The 22039-nt window shown below is 38.2% G+C and overlaps 2 protein-coding genes across 4 annotated transcripts in view; one reads left to right on the top strand and one right to left on the bottom strand.

The window, feature by feature from the left end:
• Positions 1–8989, top strand: part of mapkbp1 (mitogen-activated protein kinase binding protein 1) — a 53994-nt gene extending 45005 nt beyond the window's left edge. For 2 of the 3 annotated variants that reach the window (XM_067367098.1, XM_067367097.1), the window contains exons 16-30: positions 448–523; positions 666–777; positions 897–960; positions 1065–1187; positions 1272–1417; positions 1596–1642; positions 1748–1978; positions 3143–3267; positions 3665–3804; positions 3912–4097; positions 4189–4264; positions 4373–4662; positions 5986–6858; positions 8507–8592; positions 8720–8989. In XM_067367098.1, the coding sequence (XP_067223199.1) occupies positions 448–523; positions 666–777; positions 897–960; positions 1065–1187; positions 1272–1417; positions 1596–1642; positions 1748–1978; positions 3143–3267; positions 3665–3804; positions 3912–4097; positions 4189–4264; positions 4373–4662; positions 5986–6858; positions 8507–8592; positions 8720–8974 (2830 nt within the window). In that variant the 3' untranslated portion in view covers positions 8975–8989. The remainder of the gene's footprint in view (positions 1–447; positions 524–665; positions 778–896; positions 961–1064; positions 1188–1271; positions 1418–1595; positions 1643–1747; positions 1979–3142; positions 3268–3664; positions 3805–3911; positions 4098–4188; positions 4265–4372; positions 4663–5985; positions 6859–8506; positions 8593–8719) is intronic. The other variant, XM_067367099.1, reaches the window with a different exon arrangement.
• Positions 8990–11639: 2650 nt separating this feature from the next.
• On the bottom strand, positions 11640–21964 carry jmjd7 (jumonji domain containing 7). Its single transcript, XM_067367100.1, has 8 exons — positions 21727–21964; positions 20575–20728; positions 20234–20487; positions 20071–20127; positions 19390–19485; positions 19182–19258; positions 18901–19060; positions 11640–11772 (listed from the first exon to the last, which is right to left on the bottom strand). The coding sequence occupies exons 1-8, from the start codon at positions 21773–21775 to the stop codon at positions 11684–11686; spliced, it is 936 nt and encodes a 311-aa protein (XP_067223201.1). The 5' UTR covers positions 21776–21964; the 3' UTR covers positions 11640–11683.
• Positions 21965–22039: the final 75 nt, after the last annotated feature.

Genomic DNA, 22039 nt, shown 5'->3' with positions numbered 1-22039 from the left:
ACCATACCATTGTTGAAAACAGTTGCTGCTTCATATTTTGGGGAAACCGTTATGCATTTTTTTTCTTCAGGATTCTTTAATGAATAGAAGGTTTAAAAGAATAGCATTTATTTGAAATAGAAATCTTTTGTTATGTTTTTACTGTCACTTTTGATCAATTTAATGCTTGTGGCTCCAACATGCAGCGCAGTAACGCTTCAGGCAGCATGAGGTCCTTTCCCCTCTCTCCTCCTCCCATTGCTTCCTGCCTTGCCTACATGGGTTTATCTAATAAATGCATAAGGCCAAAAAAAAAAAAAAAAGTATTAATTTCCTAAATAAAAATCCTACTAACCCCAAAATTAAATGTTATGTAGTTGATGTAATTTACCTTTACATTTTACCCTCTTTCTGACCCTGAGGCGATTGTCGCAGTCATAAAGGTTTCTGATTCTTGTTTATTTGCAGGATCTTTAACATCTGCAATGGTAAACAGAAGAAGGTCTACAAGGGATCCCAGGGGGAGGACGGGACCCTTATCAAGGTAGGCAGACCCTGAATTAAGAGATTATTAGGCTTATTAGTTTTAGTTTGTTAGAGATTATGAGATGATTAGGCTTATTAGTTCAGATGCTGCTTTTGCTCTTAGTCATACAGTTATTGATCCATCTGAATGTGTTTATTAGGTTCAGACAGATCCCTCTGGTCTCTATGTGGCCACAAGCTGCTCAGACAAAAACATCAGCATCTTTGACTTCTACACTGGAGAATGTGTAGCCACCATGTTTGGCCACTCTGGTAAGATCCTTCAAAAGTGCTGCATGTGAGATTATGCAACTAAAATGTTTTAAACTTTTTAGAATATCATTTATACCCTGAAATCAAGTCTAAGCATTGTGTTTGTTGTCCTCTTTTAGAGATTGTAACAGGAATGAAGTTTACTAATGACTGTAAACATCTGATATCTGTGTCAGGAGACAGGTAGGAGTTCTGAAATTATGTTTCTCATACGAAGAATCCATTTTTGGCTATATTTTGTTCACCATATTACAATGTTAAACATGTCTATTGATGTGTGTGTTCAGCTGCATCTTTGTATGGCGTCTCTGTCCTGAGTTGACCATCAAAATGAGACAACGGCTTTCAGATCTGAAACAGAACAGCAAACCTGTTCAGAAGACCCCTCCAAATAAACAACACACACTTAGGTATAAAACAAATCGCACTCATTAGTTGTTTTCGCAATTACACAACTCAAAACTGTGATTTTATAATGTGGTGTTTTGTGTCAGCACAAGGAAAGAAATCCACAGTGCCCCAGTCATTGGCACCATGTCATCTGATAGTGACAAAGATGTGGAGGAAGAGGAGGGCATTGAGGATGAAGATGAGATGTTCCCTCACATGTCATCGGGTAGCAGTACTGGTGAAGAGACAGGTAATGCATCTGACATTCTCCAGCAGTCTTACTAAACTGGTTTGGCTTGTTACATTATATCCGGCTCTTTTTGGGTTGGGTTGGATCACGTTGTGTGATTTTATTGGGCGAGACTTCATCCAAATGTTTATTTTAAGCTCTGAGAGCTTCTAATATTACTGTTTGTTTCTGTTACAAGGATCATCTGAAGAAAAGCGCAATACTCTCAATTCCCACATGAAGAAGGTAAGAAAGTCTATGACAAGTTCACATCATTTTAACTTTGATTCTCTCATTTGGTTTAATTCTTCCCCATGCTGCTCTTTAACACACTTTTTTCTCTCTTCTCAGCAATCCAACAGTTGTGATCATGAGGGTTCAGGTCCGCGGCCAAGACGGCGCTGGTCCAGGCGAATGGGCAGTATGGATCTGAAGGTGAAGTCCATGCTGGACCTGAGGCAGCTGGAGTCTTTTGCCATGCCCCACTTCCCCAGCAGAACCCATGATGTACATAAAGATCTTCCACTGCCTAGGAACCAGGAACTGAGCAGCACCATCAGTCTTCAGACCATAGCTGCATGGGTGAGATACAGAAGTCTTCAAAGAATACCTTAGCTATAGCTTTATATGAAAATAAACAAAACATACATATATGTATCTTGTAATGTGATATAAGCAATAAGGTACTCGAGGCTGTACTGTATCATGAATAAGTCACGGCTGAAGGCCGATGTTACCCCTGCAACCCCTTCAGCTGTGACTTATTCACGATACAGCACTAACCTTGAGTACTTAATTGCTTTTATAAAACGGTTACCACACAATACAAATATTAAAGCTAAAAATATGTATCAATGCAACTTTCATGAAGTAAACCGTCACTAAAAGCCTTCCTTACGCCCGAAAAAATAGCCCCTGACCGTGAACAGCAACAGAAGTTACATTATTACGCCATTAGATGCCGGCAAAGACTGTCTTTATGAATGTGTCAATCAGTAGCAAAGACTTTTACAATGAAAAGACTGAATTGTTGTGAACACGGAACAAGACGCAACTGATAAATGCTTTGACTAGTGCTGTCAGTCACGGAAAACCCCTTAACTGTTAAAAGGATAAGATAATACATCAGACATTTAAACAGATTATGAACATAGGACTGACCTGAAGGAAAATGCTAAATCTGAATGCAGGTAATAAACTCGCTCACTCGATATCTTTCTCACAATACTCATCTGCATAATACTGTAAACTTCAATGAACAATATCAATTGAGAACATAGTTTACGTTGCTAAGAGTGGTTGCTAAGGGTGTTGTGTAGTGATACACAGAATCGTTGGATGAAGCGGTCATAGCCGTGTTTTATCGAGAATAAAACACAGCTATTGACCAATCAGAATCAAGGACAGGAACTGACCGTTTTATAATGTCCAATGTAGTCTCACAGAGCCAGACTTGGGCATAATTCAGCATAAATATATATTCCACTGCTCCACTGTGCCATTTAAACTGACCAAAAACAGTTCACTTTTTGCATGAAACAATAATAAACTGGCATGCAGCAAAGTAAAAACTCATTAGAATAATGCCATAGTCTCTGTGACATGTTGTAGAGACAACACAGAGGACATGAGTCAAATGGGAATCAAAACGGCTCTGAAATCAATGCCTTAAACTATTTATTTGTGTGCTTAACAGTGCAGAGCTGTCTGTTCTGTACCCTTTTGACTTGTATATATTTTCTGTAGGTACCTGAAGATAATGGATCAGGAGGACAAACACGTCCTCATTACATTCAGCTGTCTCCTCAAACTCCAGAGACAGAGGTGCTGTATCCTGAGGGATGTGAGGATCAAACCAGTCTTGCCGGCAGGTCAGTTAAAAAAAAAAAAAAAAAAAAAAAAATTCTCACCATTTTATGAGTCACAGTATTTAATCCACCCAAAAATGAAAATCTGTATTACTTTCTTTCTCCAATTTGAAGAAGTTTGAAACAAAAATATTGGAGTCTATCAACACCTCATTGTATGGACAAAAAAAATTAAAAAATGCTGAGACATTTCTCAAAAGATCTTCTTTTATGTTCTACTGAAGAAAGAAAGTCATACATTTTTCAAACAACACGAGGGTAAATAACTGATAGCAGAATTTCAATGTATAGGTGGCGTATTCCTTTAATTGTGCAGTTCAAATGCATACGATGATATAAAACACCCTGTTGAGATGATCCTCAAATGTCTGTCCACTCCCTTCTCTTTATTTGTACATAGTGAGTATCAGGTGAAAAAGTTGCCCCATGGAGTGAGATGTGCTAAAGTGAACTCTTGTCCTGAGAAGCAGAGTCCAGACAGTGCCTGCTCTATGGAGTATTCCAGCAGTCGTCTCTCTAGCCCTGAGCACCCTGGAGAAGGTAGAAAAAAAAAATAATAAGACTTGCACAGTTAATTTTTAAATGCAGTAGATGCAATGGGTCCTTAATAAGAAAAACGAGCAAATATTTCTTTGTGTTCGTTGTAGACTCTGAGCCCACTGAGCCACTGAGTGTAGATGGAAACTCTTCAGAACTGGATATGGAAGACCTTGATGAGGAAGAGGAGGACAGTTTGAGGAAGAATGAGGTTCAAACTCCTGTACCTGAGACCCCAGACCAGGAAGCCTTTCTCAAGAAGCATTTTGCAAACCTGTCAGACCTCAACAACCCTGGTAGGGTGTTTGTCATGTTCACAATTTTGCTTAACACACTTTTTTTATTGTAAGTATGAGTTCTCATACTTTTTTTTTTTTTTTTTGGCAGCAAGTCCCCCCAGAGTACCTTCAAATATCTCTGACAGCATGTCATCAAAGTTCCTTTCTCAGAACTCCACTAGCAAGTAAGTGAACAAATCCCTTTTAACCCTGACTTCTATTTCCTATGACATTTGGACTTCTGAGAGGAAAAACATGACATTGATCTTCTATTTTTATTTATTTTTTTCTAGAACTCCATTCTTATTCCCCTTAAACAAATGCAGTGACAGTAAAACCACCAGTGGAGTGGTGCGGCCCCTTATCTCAGAGGTACGGCCCCTCATGGAGAATAAGAGTCCAAGCAAACAACAGGAATCCCAGGGTTCTGAAAGGACAACGGGTCAGCGTTTAATCCAGAAGAAACGCACACCCATCATGGACTCCCGCAGACTGATCAGCCCCGTAGCAAAAGCTGCTGCAAGTCACAACAGTTCTGCAGGCATGAGGAAAGCTCAATCTATCCACAACATCTCCTCAGAGGGTAAAGCATCCATGAACTTAAGCTACAGATTATAGAATATTGTTTGTATTAGTTGCTCAAGGGGACCTGTCCCTGTAAAAGTGTACTGAAAGTTGCTTTGTGATAATCTAGATAATCTAAAGATAATCTAGTTGGGTGATTCATGGGTTAGTGACATATAAGAGTGTGCACAAAAAAGAAAAATCTTTTAAAAGGAAGGAAAAATCTAGTTTTAAAATGTCAAGGGGCCTCATTTGTAATGGTTGTGTATGCACAAAATGGGCATAGAAATATGCAAACTCAATTTTCCATACACATATATCGGGATTTATAAAAAATAAACTTGCTGTAAATATGTACGCAACGTATGGAAAACACATACAAAATCTTTTTTTTTTCTGGTGTGAGAAAAGTAATTAAGTGAATAGAATGATTTTAAACTCTGTTTTACATTTAATATACACATTTAGGACACAAAATCAAGCTTTTTTTTGAGTATGTACACTTTTAGGATGAAATCTATGAAAAGTTTTATAAATGAGGCCCTAGGTCTTAGAAACACTCTTTGAAAAGTTTCAATTTACATTACTAAAAGAGCACATGGCTTAATAATTATTTCCAAAAAAGTTATTAGCTAGACAAAAAATGAGTACTAATATTCATACTACCATTGTGCCCTTGAGAAAGGTGCATAACCCTAAAGGCTGGAAAACCCTGCAAGACTTTTGCCCTTATTTGCAGTCTGGAGGAGTAAACACTTCCAGTCGCAGTTGACAGATTTTGCAGAAAATCTCAGTGTATGATGGGCATTATTTTGAGCAGATTTTAGAACACCTGCCCCCGTTTAAGCCTAGTCCTAGACTAAAATGCATGTTTGAGCTGTTTTAACTGAAAGCAACTTGACATATCTTAAAATATATCAGTGCCATTGTTTTGTCTCGAAATGTACACCTGTAATGCTTTTTTCCCAAGGCATGTCTATAAAAGCTACTTAAAGGTCCTAATTTAACTAAGGCCTAATCCTGGCTTAATCTAAACCCTCTCTGTAAAACCAGGCCATATTGTTTTCATTTGTCATGTGTCTTCTAGTAATACTTAGCAGGTAGAGTATAATCCTCAGTGGTTTAGTGTATGATGCTCAGTTTTTCTTTGTTACTATTTAAAAAGTCGGCAAGTGTATGTGGCCTAGTGTTTTAAAATCTGTTCAAATTTTAAAAGCCTTGTAGTGTTTTCCAGCCTTAAGTTGAAACTGCTATCATTTTTCAAGTGTCTGCTAAATGAAGAATAACTTGGAGATTCTTCTTTTCTCACATTAATCACCTGCACCCTCCCTCTTCTGATCAGCTGACATTGTCCAGACATCCAGTCGTCCTTCTAAGGAAGTCCACCCACAGCCCCAGACCTCTGAAAGACCACGGCGTTCCCTTCCCTCTGTCTCACTCACCAGCCCTACAACTACCCTGCCCAAGGACATCACTACACCTACCAAGTCCAAATCCCGTTCGTACATGAGTCCTACCACTAGCTCCATGGCCAAGATTTCCCGCTCTGTTTCCATGGGTGACAACTTGAATGTGGAACTAGGAGAAGACACAGGATCTTCAGAACCACGCCAGAGCTCAGGTTCTGACTATTCCAACCCTCGGAGCTCCTCCCAGAGCAAGCCCACCACTCCTGTTACCCAGGTGTCTTCCTTTAATACTTCGACATCCCCATTTCCAGGCCCTTTCACGCCCCATGCAGCAGTCGTACCCACACTGAGCGTTGGCTCACCTGGAAACTCTTCCTCTAAAGGTCTCCAGATCAAACTGACTGGCAGTGCTCGACCCCTTCTCCATATAGACATTCCCAATCCTCTTCCAGATAAACCCTTCTTATCTTCCCTCTCGCCAAGCAGCAAGAGCCCCAAGCTTGTACAAAAGGAAAAGGAGTCCTTGAGTAGAACCCCAACAACTCCCTCTTCGCTTCCTGGAGCAGTTCACCTGCCCAACAGCATCGTACAGCCGGTCACAGCTGTTTGTTTGAGCCCATCTGAAAACCCAGAACAGATTGAACTCAATATGGTACTTATTCCCAGCCAGACCAAGAACTTAACAGAAGCTGAACTTCACTCGCACACAGAGCCAAGAAAAGAGGATACCCCTGAGGCTGAGTGCTCTCCCATGAGCCAATGCAGCCCAAGTCTTCTTCAGTCTTCCTCAGGAGCCCAAGACTCAGGTTTGCTGGGACATCAGTCTTCCCTCGTTCCATCTTCCATTCTCCTACGGCTTGGGCTGTCTAAACACTTGTTTACCAAAGGGCTCTGGCCTCTCTCATCCTCCTCCTCCTCCTCCATCACTTCTTTCATCTCCTCTTCACCTTCTCCATCCATTAATCAATACCACCTGCAGGGTGAGGCATGCCCTTACTAACACTTGCTGTAACATCCATCTTCTAAACCAGTGGTACTCAACCAGTTTATGGGCCAAGTTAACACATTTATTTTACTTGGTAAAACACTCTTTAGTAAACCATATACATGGATGATCCTTAAAGCATCAACTGTAATTCATAGTGTAAAGGTTTAACATAATTTACACAAGTAGAAGCTTCCTGGATCAACATCCTTTGATGCAACAACATTCCTACCAGCTAAATTATTGCCCTCTGATTTTATATTTATGGACAGGAACAACATTCCTATCAACTGATCACTGTCCTCTGATTTTAGGGTAGAATTAGGATTAGGTAAGGACAAATGTTTATCCAATCTCATGGAAAGCCACTTTTCTGCAGAGTTTAGCTCTATTAAACCTGCCTGGACATTTTTAGGGATCTTGAAGACTTTGATTAGCTGTTTCAGGTGTGTTTAATTAGGGTTATTCCTAAATTCTGTTGGAAAATGGCCCTCCAGGAGCAAGATTGGACTTCCTTTAGTGTTTAGCTACAACCCTAGTTAAACACACCAGAACCTGTTAATCAAGGTCTTTAGAATTAAGGTTGGACTTGGGCTGCATTCCAGTTCGGTTTTTAAATGCCCTTCCCTCGCTAACTTCACTCGGTTTCGTTGACTCGGATGTACGTCATTGCTTACGTTGCACGAGTGCCCACTTCTGGCGGAACCTTTGTATGGGCTGAACTGGAACGTCCTAAGCCCTTGATTACTTGGAATCCGCAATGGAGCTGATTTATTATTTATTTTTTTCCCCTTACAAAATTGTTTAATACGGCATTCTATATGTGTATATATGTGTGTTTTAAATGTTTAAAAAATAATTATTATATCATAGAGTTGTTTGTGGTGGGGTAAATTAAACGAAGTAGACTCGCTCCCTCGGTCAAAATCGAGGGAGCGAGGGTCTGTCCATATAAACTTCCCTCGTCCACGTCACGAAGTGGAACGCACTTCAAAATGGTGGCAGGGATTCCCCCGAGGGGAAGTATTTAGGGAAGTTCGCAAGTGCGTGTCTAAAACCAAAATGGAACGCAGCCTTGGAGTTAAACACTGCAAGAAAGTGACCCTCCTAGAGAAATATTTGACCTGGAACAACATTACTACCAACCAATCATTAACCTCTGATCTTTAGGATAAGGTTCTGCAACAGTTTTCTTAAGATCAATCATTTTCCTCTAGTTTTAATGTTAGAGTTAGCGCTGTTGTTGGTTAATAATCGGAATGTTGTTCCAGGAAAATCAAATGATGTTAATCCATTTCATACTTCTGTAAATCACTTTGTGTTGAGTACCACTTCTCTAAATCATTATCAATGCTTTATACTTCTCAGTTTCACTTTTTTGTATGTTCAGTAAATATTGGATTGTTTTGTTGCAAGGCTCATGTTAAGACACAGTATGACTCTAACAGAGTTTGTTTTCTCTTCTGCAGATACATCTCTCAGTGTGGATTCTTGTAGGCTGGTTGCCAATGAATTGCAGAGCAGTTTTAAAAGAGCCTCCCACCTCTACAAAATGGTAGGTTATCATTAGGTCACATTCACATGTAATTGTAGAGTAGGCTGCACTTCAGCCCACACGTCTGCCTAAACTGTTTTGTGCGGCTGACTTGACTCTAACTTTACATATGTGTGCGTTCCTGTAGCTAAGCAACTCCACCAACTCCAGTGAGGAGCAGCGGGAAATGATATGTGTGCTGGCTGAAGCATTTCAGGCAATGAGAGATGAGCTGAATTGTCTGCCACCATGCACTCCTTCAAGACCGCCTAGCACTTGCACAGTGCCCGTGTTGGCTAACAGTAATGCAACATTGGGCGACGACAGGACATTAGCCCTTCTAGAGCAGTACTCCAAATTGCTGCTCAGTGCGGTAGAGAAGAGGATGGACAACAAAATCTGACTACTCTGTGCGCCGTGGCTGCAACAGGATACTAAGCCATGAGACTGTTTTAGATAGTGGGGAGCTTTTAATAAAGAGATTGAAAAGAAATGCCACTATCCTACCTCCCTGTTTAGCATGCTACTATGGCAGGAACACACCCCTGATTTTTCTCACCTCTTTGTGTCCTGCTACTAAAAACGTATCCGGATGTTTTCACCATGGTAACTTTCGAAAGACCTAAACATCATCAAGGACAGTAATTGATTACATGGTTTGTTGACTGCATGGTACAGTAATTTGGTCACCGTCTTAAAGACAAATAAGCAGTTTTATATGGATACAATATTCTGTCATATTTTAAACTAAAATAGTTACAGAGAAAATTAACTGTTGTTGTTGCAAGGAATTTCCGGCAAGCATTATGTATTTGAACATTGTGCTTGATATTTTAAAAAATTCTCAATGCTCTACTTCAAAGGGACCGGTATCCCTGGAAGTCTTAGCAATGCATATTTGTCACACTTTTACCTTTTATTATGGAATGATTTTTATACTGTATTTTGTGTTTGTTCTGATACTCTAAAGTTGAATTGGGACTTTGGGGTGCATATTTATTATTCTCATGTGATAGGTCAATGAGTTGCACAGAGGCTCTTCAACGTTTGTTTGTTGTACAGTGTCAATGTCCTGATGCCCAGCAGGGTCAGTTGAGTGCCAGAGGAAGAAAATTAGGAAATTTGAAGGATGATTTTGTATTATTTGCAGGACTTTTTTGTACTTGAATGGTAACTTTCTCATGGATACGGGTGCCTTAATCTTGACCAGCAATTTGTTTTAAGGAATAAATCCGGCATTTGTAATTCAAGCAGGTTATATATCAAAATGATCAGTGATTGATTAATTCCAGGTTGCAAATGGTAACAGAAACAAAACTGCCATAAAAGCACTGAACTGAATTGACCATTCTGATGACACTGATGGAGATGCAATAGCCAAGTATATAGAAAAAGTACTTTTGTGCACAAATTATGAGAAAGGTTTACAGATTTTCCATAAGTTTGGTTTTGAAAATATCCTTGTCCTGGAATGAAATGCATTTTACATATTGCTTTCCGGTGATGACTTCTTAAAGGTATTTTTTATTATGTGATGTGCTCTCATTTCCCCAAGAGCTAAACAAAACAGTCATTCTGTAATCCACAATCCCTTGCTAACTAGGTTAAGGTATTGCCTCTCTTACCTCTGGTAGAAACAATTCTTCTTTCATATAATAATATTGAAACCTTTTATTAAGATTAATTCAAATTATGGCATTGTAATGTTAAGTGTACTGTAACTTCTATACTGTAGATGGACCAACACATATTTTATTGTGTCCAGCTCTCCTACTGAAACAAATTGCACACAAAAGCTAGGTGCCCACTGTACGATTTTGGGATCTTAAAAAGATTATTTTTGTCAAAGAGCAAAACTGAATCTATGATCAATTAGCATGACATGCTCTTTGTGAATGAAAATGTCAGAATGAGACATGATTGATAATGTAAACACCCAGTCAATGCCATCAGTCATGACCAAAGATGCATATCACACAGCATGACATAAGATACAGGTGATGTCACAGTCACCATTGCCTTTTATACAGGATTTTACTGGGGTCATACTGTATGGTCTGACAAAAAGAATGAAAAAAAAAGCCACCCATAAAAAATTTGCACTGTGTACACCCAGCTTAAATCAACACTGCAACTAGTTCAGTACAGCTGCAACTTGCCTGGTGTCTGAGATGCATAAATTCTATTTATTGACTTGTTGCTTAGTTCCACCCCTCTCACATTCTTTTGAGGATTGTCGGTACAAATTTATTAACAACAAAAGATGCAAAATGCAATTAAACAAAAACAATGCAAATTTGTACTCATTGTAAACCAAAAAAAGGTATATACACCCTATCTCACCAATGGCAGATTGCACTGGCAGTCGTGTAGTAAAATAGATTAATTAAAACCCATTTGGTATGCAACAAAAGCTCTCATTTGCCATCTCATAAATGCTATGGCTTTAAGAGAGACTGAAAATGCATGACATAAAAATGATGTATAACGTAAACAGACTTGATTTAGCTAGCTAGAGGGCTTCAGTGATATAGCAGAAGTGAAAACCGTACAGTAGGACTGATTCAGTAACAAAAGCACTATGTGAGAATCGGCATGAATACACTACATATGCATGAAGAAGGATTTTTAGGGAAGAATTTAGGGTTGGCTCGCATGGTTGCATGCTTGACCTGCTGCTCATGAACAATCATGCAAACCTTCAGTTTTTAGCGCTATCTCTGTGGTGACCAGCTATGCTTTCATGTAACATATGGCCAATTGATCAGTAGTCTAGGATTACAGATGGACCAGTAGTTTCTGTTTCTTTTTGGAAACTTGTGACTTTGTCTTACCTTTTGCTCCAAACTGAAGTCAAGTGTTTCTATTCTCAGTGTTTATACAATCTATCAACTGAAATCTCTTTCTCAGAGAAGTCAAACAAATAAAACTGTATTTATTACATGGGAAATAGCATTGTTTCTTGCGTTATTTATTCCATATCACTTAAAAAATATACTTGCACATCTCATGAAGTCTCTGAATCTTCACATGCAAAGCCACCAGCTGTTGATATTTTAATATATTAACCAAATCTTCACCTTTGAACAGGACATATTATGTGATAACAGTCTCATAGTGATCCCACAGCTTTTGTCATGGATTCCACCAGTTGGAAGTAATTGTACTTGATATCAAATTCCATGTCATACCAGAAATTCACTGCCAAGACAAAAAGAGCATGTTAAAAATCATTGTCATTCATGATTTACATCATATTTGTAACCATAAGAAAATTACAAAACAGAATATGCAAGTAAGGATGCCCTGAAATTTTGGCTACTGAAAATTGGTTTTGGAGAGCCCAAATCAGTGACCGAAACAGCAATCTTATTGGCTGACAGCAGTCCATGATGTCACAAACTTAAGATTATTAAAAATTAAGGTTAAACCATTGCAGTCGTGTCGACTGTTTTCACAATGTCTTTAGTACCTTTCTGGGCCTTGAAAGTGGTGGTTAAATTGCTGTCTATGGACGAGTCATATACTTCTCGGATTTCATCAAATTAATGATGGGTGTGGAATGACATGAGGGTGAGTAATTTAGGATAGAATTTTCATTTTTGGGTGAACTAACCCTTTAAAGTGTATAAAAAGTACATCCTGGAGAAGATTTTCATCAAAGTAAGCTTTAGCTCCCTTGCGGTTTCCTGAGGGATTGAGTTGAGATGGCAAGAGCCTTTGCTCTATGCTCCTCATGTCTTTTCATCCCTTAGATGAAGCGAGGGCTATATTCTCCCCCTTAGAAGTGGTGGTAGATCTGAGGTTGTAGGCGAGCTACTTCCTTGGATAGCATGGAAGTGGAAACAACTTCTCTGGCTATTAGAGAAGTTAAGCTTAGGAAATGGCTCCACTAAGTCTATGAGTCACTTTTTTTTCTTTTGCACCCGCCTTGACACTAACTGATTGATTTGTAGAGTCAGGTTATTTTATGTCCACTACGGTCTGAATATCTACAATCTAGCGAGGCAGGCACTCCCTCAGCATAGCAGAGTGGGTATTGGTTCCCCATAGTGTCAATTCTATGACTCCACATCGACGTTCCACTTCGAAAGGGAACGTCTTTAACCCCGGTTCTCTGAATTTAATTTAACTGAATGCCTTTGTCATTGTTTTCTTGTATACAAAGAAATTAATAAAGCTACACTGCTCTGCAGCTACTAAACCACAACTATATACTGTATATTAGTATGCTCTCTATGGAGCATCAGTAAAAAGATACAAGCAGGTTTTTTGTCAGATGGTTCTTTCCTGAGGATCCTCAGGAAGTAAAGTCTCCATTGTGCCTTCTTTATAAGTGATGTGGTATTAGCACTCCAGGTCAGATCCTTCTCAATGTGGACGCCAAGAAACCCTCTGAAAATGAAAGTCTGAAACACTCTCCATACAGTCCACGCTAATGAGTAAGGGCTGAATGACTGTTTTATTCCTCCTGTACTCTATGATCAGCTCTTTGGTCTTGGTGGTGTTAACCCTCTACCGCATAGTGTTGCCATATGGCAACATACTCTTTATGTTCATTTCCTTGCCACCGTCTCTTTAAGAGAACATTCTAGTTTTTTTTATTGGTAAGAGAAGACCTTAATTTAGCCAATGATGTGCTTTGGTTAAGTCACATGACATGCATTTTTTTTCTGTGACGCGATATCTGACAGACTGCCGTCTCTTGTCGGTAGTTGCTGAAAGCAAACTAAAACGTCAGTAACAAACAAGGACCTGCCCATGTCACATTCACAAAAAAAATGTTAACATCATCTCAGGTAAGGTATGATGACATATTCACCACTCAAAAACGTTTTTATGAAATTAGTTTTTGGTAAATCGAGAAAATGTCTGTGTTGCCATATGGCAACACTGCGCAATAATGGAATGACATTATTATAATAGGTTAGATAGCTAGCAAAGATCAGCTGCAGTCTGTTAAGCTGTAACAATAAAAACATTAATGATAGCGATATAATGTTGATTAGTCATATGTTAAGGACTGCCATGACATTTGTATTATGGATTAAATCAACATCAGAGACCTGCCATCACAGCCATGTATACTGGCCCAGACCAACCACTGTCCTACCATGGTGTCTCAAAAAGGCAGGTGCAAGTGGCTGTAAGTGTATTGTAAGTGTGAAGAGCACCAAATGTGATGTCTACATGTGTCTCACCTTTGGAAAAAAAAAAATGCTTTTTGAAGTTTCATATAGAAAAAAGGTGAAATTTAAAGAATATAAAGCATTATTCAGCAAAAGAGAATGGAAAAACACAAGATGTTGGAAAATAAGTATAAGGTATTGTTTATAATTACTGCTAAAACTTATAATAGCACTAATTGATTCAATACAAACAACATTTCTGAGGAAAAATATGAACTATATACACTTACACTTATTCTAAGTTTTTCCACTATTGTACGTTGTTGCCATATGGCAACATATCATAAAGTACCTTAAAATTATATTTTTTTCCAAAATTTTTTTTACAGCACTTTAAGTTAAGCCATTCTAAGAAAAGAAAAAGAGTCAAATATTTTTTTTTATAGATTTATCATAATGCGTGCGCAGGACCAAGTTATTGTCTATACACCACACAGACACCTCATCCTGATATGCAGACTTATCCCCCTTTGAGATGATCCCACGACAATCCCACAACAGTGATGTCATCAGCAAACTTGATGGCATTGCTGGAGTGTGTGGGGATGCAGTCATGAGTATACAGGGTGTAGAGTAGGGGGCTCAGCACACATCCCTGAGGGGAGCAAATGTTAAGGGTGAGGTGATGTAAGGGCCTACTCTGACCCTATGGGAGTGATCTGACAAGAAGTCCTTTATCCAGAGGCAAATGGAGTGGGATAGTACCAAGTCTGCCAGCTTGGTCATCAGTCTATAGGGGAGGATGGTAATAAATACAGAGCTAAAGTCTAACATAGCTCCCCTGCTTCTCCAGGTGGATCAGAGTAGTGTGAAGAGCTGTGGCTATGGCATCCTCTATAGATCTATTTGATCTATATGCAAACAGGTGTGTGTCGAATATGGGTAGAAGGCTATTAATGAAATGACTCCAGACCAGTTTCTCAAAACACTTCATAATAATGGTTGTCAGTGCCAATGGGCGGTAATCATTTAGACCGTTAACTAGGCCTTTTTTTTTTCAGTGGGACTATAAATGAGGATTTCAGACAGTATGGAACTCTGTCCAACCTGCTGGTCCACACAGTCTATCAGAACCCATCCAGTGACTCAGGTCCTGCAGCCTTCCTCGGATTCACTGCCCTCAGTGTGTGCCTCACAGTTGTGCAGTTGGCAGTTATGGCCTAATGGTTAGAGAGTTGGACTTGTAATCCGAAGGTCATGGGTCTGAGTCTTAGTACTGGCAGGAAATGTAGGTGGGAGAGTGAATGAACAGCGCTCTCTTTCACTCTCATTACCCACAACTGAGGTGCCCTTGAGAAAGGCACCTAACCTTCAATTGCTCCCAGGGTGCCACAGCAAAAAAATAGCTGCCCACTGCTCCGGGTGTATGTTCACGGCGAGTGTGTGTTCACTATTGTGTGTGTGCATTTGGATGGGTGAAATGCAGAGCACAAATTCTGAGTATGGGACACCATACTTGGCAACATGTCACGTCACGTCATCTCTTGCGCCTCCACAATGAAGATTTTGAGGCTACACCTCAAAACGGGCAAATAAATGGTTCAACTCCTCCGCTAGTGATGCATCATCGTCAGCAACTGAGAGGTTACTGGATTTGTGGTTGGTAATGTGCTGAAGCCCCTTCCCATACCTGCCTCATGTTGTTACTGTGAAAGTGGTCCTCAATTTTTCTTCCTGTGAGCAGCTTTGGCCTCTCTGATGCCTCTTTTCAGTTGGCTCTGGCAGTGCTGTATTGTGCCTGATCACCAGACCTGAAAGTAGTGTCCCTGTCCCTGAGCAGGCACTGGACTTCTATTGTCATCCAGGGCTTCTGGTTGGGATAGACCTGTCCACAATGACAATATCCATGTAATACTTAATGTAGCCCAGGACAGCTGCAGTATACTCCAGGTCCTGGTGTTCAAAAATATCCCAGTTCATACTTTCAAAACAATCCTGAAGCTGATGAGGCATCTTCAGGCAATGTTTTAACAATCCTGGGATATGCCGAAATAAGGAGCAAGGACAAGTGGTCAGACTGCCCCAGCCCTATCGCCCTGTTTGATGTTGGAATAAACCCTGTTCCTTAACGAACATTTTCGTTGCTACCTGTAGCTTCAGTTGATCCATTTTTTTAGTTAGGGATCTAGCATTGGTTAGAAAAATACTAGGAAACGGTGGCTTGTATGTGGCTTTACAGCTTCATAGTATTTTTCTAACCAACACTTGATCCCTATTTGAGAAAGGGGAATGAGACACGGTGTCTCATTGCCATGCATTGGGTTTGCCTGCACGTTTCCTTCAGACAAAAGAGGCAATGACATATTTTGCAGGTGCCCTCTTTTACTCGCGGGTGCTCTGCTTGTGACGTCATGGACTGCCGTCAGCCAATAAGACTGCCTTGTTTGTTACATGTGTTCAGATATCGGTGACACTGAGGGCATCCCCATAGCGTCAACTCCATGATGCTGTGTCTTGCTCCCCATCTCAGGGAACCAGGGTTAACCGGAGACATTTTCTGTTGATGCGTGAAGAAAACTTTACTAAACATTTAGCAGGCCTGCCATCCAATAATCGCAGAAATCTTTGTGCTTTGTAACTTTTAATATGAAGCAAAGTCTCAACTTTAAAATTCTGTCAATTTATTACAAATTTCAAACATTTTGGCGCTTTTTCATACTGCATGAAAGACCGCTGTAGAACCTCAGTTCAAGTGGCATGTGAACTGATCATCTCTTCTTCTTTACTACTAATTACAGCACCAAATAAACATAAATCAACATCAGAAGGACTGTTAAACGGTAAAGTACAACTTACTGAAAATAATCCTGTCTCATGTAATCGCTCAATCTGTGTTTCAACCAGGGAAAGACGTCAATAAAACATCTGGTAGGCTATACAAGCTATATGTAACTTACCTTTACATTTACCTCAGTAAAACTATTCAATGTCCATATAGTCATTAGTTAGCTAGAAAAAAATAACTATAGAGAAGAGCATTTTATATATTATATATATTTTACTTAAAGGGTTAGTTCACCTAAAATGAAATTTGTCATTCAAAACCCATAAGACCTTCGTTCATCTTCGTAACACAAGTTAAGATATTTCTGATGAAATCAGAGAGCTTTCCGACCTCCCTATAGACAGCAACGTCATAACCAATTTCACGGCCCAGAAAGGTAGTAAAGACATCATACTCCATGTGACTACAGTGGTTCAACCTTAATGTTATGAAGCGATGAGAATAAGCTTTGTGTGCAAAAAACAAAAATAACAACTTTATTCAACAATTTCTTCCAGTGTCTTTTCTGTCATCTCCTATGCTGTTTATATTGTAAACACAGTGCAGCACTTCCGGGTTCTACGTAAGAATGCCTGCGTTCTACGTTTATGTCTGCGCAAATCATTTCACATTGGACTGCTTTGTGAGCTAATGTCAATACAAATGGACAATACAAAACAGAGGTTGTGCTAAAAATGTGTTACTCAAGGATAGATCAGTAAACTGTTAGTGATCCAGCTTATAGTCTCTAGAGTGATACTGGATATGGCAGTAATGCAATTTATAGCAATTTATGCATAGCAATTTATTACAGTTCATCGGAGTTGATTTGCGGATATAAAGTTTACCAGTTTATGAACCACCACCCAAAAAGGCATAAGGTCTTTATATATTTGCAGGGGTTAAAGCCAAAAAAAAAAATCCTGAACTTTTTTTTTTGGTTACATACCTGCAAACTCAAAAGAGGTTAAAAAGGTGACATGTACAAGCTAAAATGTTATATATTATATATATATTTTTTTTACACTAGGGCTGGGCATTGACACAGATTTCACAATTGGATTTGATTTCGATTCAGCAGCTTGCAATTTGATTTTTATTTGATTACCTTCGATTCAATATTGATTAAATTGGGGCCTATAAGGTTAAGTAGGCTAAATGTTTTCTTTCATAAACATCTAACATTTCCTCTATTAAAGGTGCCCTAGAACCAGTTTTTACAAGATGTAATATAAGTCTAAGGTGTCCCCTGAATGTGTCTGTGAAATTTCTTTTCTTTTTTTTTATTAATTTTTTTAACTGCCTATTTTAACAGCCAAAGTTCTTGCTTGCTTACCTAGTCTGATGATTCCAGCTGTGCACATCCAGACGTCCTGCCCTTGTTTAATGCCTTGAACATGAGCTGGCATATGCAAATATTGGGGCCGTACATATTAATGATCCCGACTGTTACGTAACAGTCGGTGTTATGTTGAGATTCGCCTGTTCTTCGGAGGTCTTTTAAACGAATGAGATTTACACAAGGAGGAGGAAACACTGGAGTTTGAGACTCACTGTATGTCATTTCCATGTACTGAACTCTTGTTATTTAACTATGCCAAGGTAAATTCAATTTTTGATTCTAGGGCACCTTAAACATTTAAATGGCCGTCATAAAATGGATTTATTCAAACATTCATGTTAAGTACAAATAATGGATATAGCCTAAGGTGCATATATTTAGCAAAATGCTCCTCTATAAGTTCATTTTTGTAGCTGACTAACAATTTTTTGGACACTGAACAGATTTTCTGAGCTAAATACTATGGTAAATGTGACATTTTTTACAATCTGTTTTATTGACGTATTTCCGCGGTTGAAACACGTTGAGCAATTACATGAGACTTGATACAGATTTTTTAAAGTTGTACTCATTTGTATTTAAAGGGACCACACTGAAACGGCGCGTTTTTGCTCAACCCCAAAAAGTGTCAATTTTAACACGCTATAAAAAATTATCTGTCCAGTATTTTGAGCTAAAACTTCACATACACACTCTTGGGACTTATTTTACATCTTGTAAAATGGGGCATAATAGGTTCCCTTTCATGTATATTTGAATAAATCTGTAATGAAAACAAGTTATTACAGTTTATTGAAGTTTAAATATTAATATTTCAGCAACAAACTGGAGTAGAAACAATTCTAAAGCTATTTCTACAAGGCTATTTGAGTATTGATAATTGGATAAGTTTGATTAATTTATTGATCATTCATTTATTATTCATTTTCGGCCAAATGCATCCTGAATTTTCGGTTTCGGACCAGAATTTTCATTTTGGTGCATCTTTACAAGTTAGTATTGTTAGCAATCTTGTTAGCAGTTACATCACTAACCCGCTATGCAGCCGTGAGACTGTCGCACGTGGTGGAACCACAGGGAGGGCAGGTACAGCATTTCTCCAGCTTTCACAGTGCAGTGCAGAGGTTTAGCCAGCCTGTAGGAGGGATATCGCTCATAATCTGGTTTCAAGGGGTCTAGAGGGATCCAGGGCACCTGGAAGAGATATAAGAGATGTGGAAAAATATTGCAAAAAATATACATTTTTTAATTATAAAAATTAATAGAAAAATATAGAATTCAATTTTAATAGTTTAATTTTAATAAACTTAGATACTTTGACTGAATCTTCCTCATCCACTATTTCAAAGGTGTTATCTTCTTTCTGTCTGTATGTGGCTGACTGGTAGAGCTCTATGAGGAGAAAATAAAACAATGCCAATAGACAGAGGCAGAGCCATGAGGCCATTTCCTTAAAGCATGATAAGAAAATGTTAAGCTAAGCAAGCAAAATTAAAGATTGGGATAGAGAAACGACTCCTTACCATACGGTATGAAAGGTCTATCAGTTGGAGGAAGTAAAATAAACTCTTTCTGCCCAGAGATCACGCAGTATAGATTCTCATAATGATCTTTATGCACTACAGATAAAACAAAACTGTGTTCACTAACAAAAATGGGTACATGCATTGTGTGTAAAAGCAGTGATTTGTCAACCTTTTTGACTATAAGGTTACTGTCTACAACAATATTCAAAGGCTCTTCTAGCTTTTTTTTTTCTTTTTTTTTTCTTTTCTTTAAAGATTCCAGAAGTTTTAAGGTTCCTGCTCTTTTAAAACAATGAGTTTGCATGACTTTTCTAGTCATTTTCTGATTTACTGGATAAGGATTAAGGATTAGAATTTTTAAAAATTCCTACACGATAAAATATTTTAGAGCTTAATATTAAAATGCCAATGGCATTTTAAGATCTTATTAATTTACATGACTTTTCTAGGTCTAGAAAACACACTTTTTTTTAAAATTAGTATATCCAGTATTTTCAAATCCATGGAACAAAAGAACAGTTGTTGAGGAGGTAAATTAAAATAAGATTTGTTGTTTTGGCAAATTTTAATGCTTGTTTGTCTTATTTTAAACTATATGAATTATTTCATCCTGAGGCTTGTTTAAAAGTAATAACTTTACAATATTTTATGTTTATGAACAATTGAAGACAAACTCACTTGATGTGACAGCACTTTCCTCCCCAAGCCAGAAATTTACAGCATCAGGCCTTTTTCCTGAAAACAACAACAAAAAAAACAACAGTAATAATTTCAGAATCCACATTTAAATACTTTTCTATTCTCAAACCATCCAAACTGAATGTAAAATGTGTGGACATACCAAGAGCTTCACTCATCCAGTCAATGTGAGTCTTTACGTCTCCTGTCAGCTCCGGTAACTCCTCAGTCAGATTTGAGCATTGCTTCTGAACGTAAAACACACCACTGCTCTTCACCTTCCCCTCTACGATATCCAGAAGAGAGGTGAAGGACATCTGACGCTCCTCTGGCATCACAAAGCGATTCCCGTTTACGGCATCTGCATATCCATTTGGAGTGACGGCCACACTGATGACTTTGGAGCCCACTTTCTCTCTGCACAAATATGAAAAGAAAAGTTGCACAGAAACATTTTCAGGCCATAGTGTTTAAATGTTAGATCTGATCATCTGATTGGCTCACCTGAGATATGTGGGGTTCCATTTAGATAAAGCTGGCCAATCACTGAAGGCGTTGCGAATGATGCAGGGCTTGTTGGGGCCAATCCAGTCACGATAAAACTGAAGTGGGGAGAGGGGCCCATCCAGGTATGGCACTGCATCATTAAGATAAAGCTCTAAGGAAGAAAAGACATAACAATATCACTGATAAGTCATTACAAGCCTTTCAACAAAAAAGTAGGCCTATTGCTTATGTTTTGGACTACTCTGGGTTAAAAACTGATCAAATTTTTTTTATGTTAAATCAGGGGTTTTCAAACTGGGGGGGTGGGGGGGGTCACAAGGGAGTAGAAAAGTTTAGAGAAAAGCAGAATAAAAAATGAATAAAAATAAATAAGTAAAAGTTTATTTAAGTAAAATAAATAATAAATTAACACATTTGACTATAATAAATTTAAATAAAATTTAGTTTAAACAAAATATAAATAATTATATAAGCAAAATATTTGATTAAAAAAAATAAAATTTCATTTAAATAAATAAAAATAAGAAAATCAATGTAAAATAAATAAATAAATAAAAGATTAAACTTGGTAAATGAATAGATTACAATAAAAACTGCTTTAAACGAATGAAATGATTTAAATAAATAATAAATGTATATATTAATAAAAATAAATACATTAATAAAATGCATCTAACTTACATCTGCAACTTACAGCGAGTAAAAAAAAGCTATTTAATGTAGTCTAATAGAAACTAAATATTTTACAATTTATAATTTTTTCAAAGCATTAATTTGGTCTTTTTACATTAAAAATAATAATATATATATATAGAGAGAGAGAGAGAGAGAGAGAGAGAGAGAGAGAGAGAGAGAGAGAGAGAGAGAGAAAGAGAGAGAGAGAGACATTTTAAATTTTAGGATGGGGGTCCCTCATGCAAAAATCATATTTTGGGGTCAGTGGCATTGAAAAGCCCTGTGTAAAAAATAAAAAAAAAGAGATTTATTTAGGTGCAACAAACATTTTTGTGTAACGTTATATTCTGTAAATGGATAGTGTGTAAATTTTCTACTGCATGTAATCTATCTATCTATCTATCTATCGGTATGATTATATGGCTATATATTAAATGCGTTCAGTTGTCAATAATAGACAGCCAATGAACTCACCCCGAGCTTCTTTAGGAAAATCCCTCAAGCACTCTTTAACTGCATCCATAACCCTATCCGCATGTTTCTATGGAACCAATATATTAACTGTTGATTTTTCACAAGCCTCCGTCAGCTTAAAATACTCATAATATACTTTTCTTCCATGCATGCCAAAATATCTATATACGAAAAACTACACATTGAACTATTAATGGTTTGAAATGATTTGTGACAGCTCGTGCACACCTCACATGCTCACATGTTTAACAGTTGTTATAATTACATTCGTCTTCCGCTCATGCGCGTAAGTGACTGTTTACAGCGTTGTGTC

This window comes from Chanodichthys erythropterus, chromosome 18 (genome assembly GCF_024489055.1).
Source record: "Chanodichthys erythropterus isolate Z2021 chromosome 18, ASM2448905v1, whole genome shotgun sequence".
NCBI lineage: Eukaryota > Metazoa > Chordata > Actinopteri > Cypriniformes > Xenocyprididae > Chanodichthys > Chanodichthys erythropterus.
This window is presented reverse-complemented; position numbering and strand designations above follow the sequence as displayed.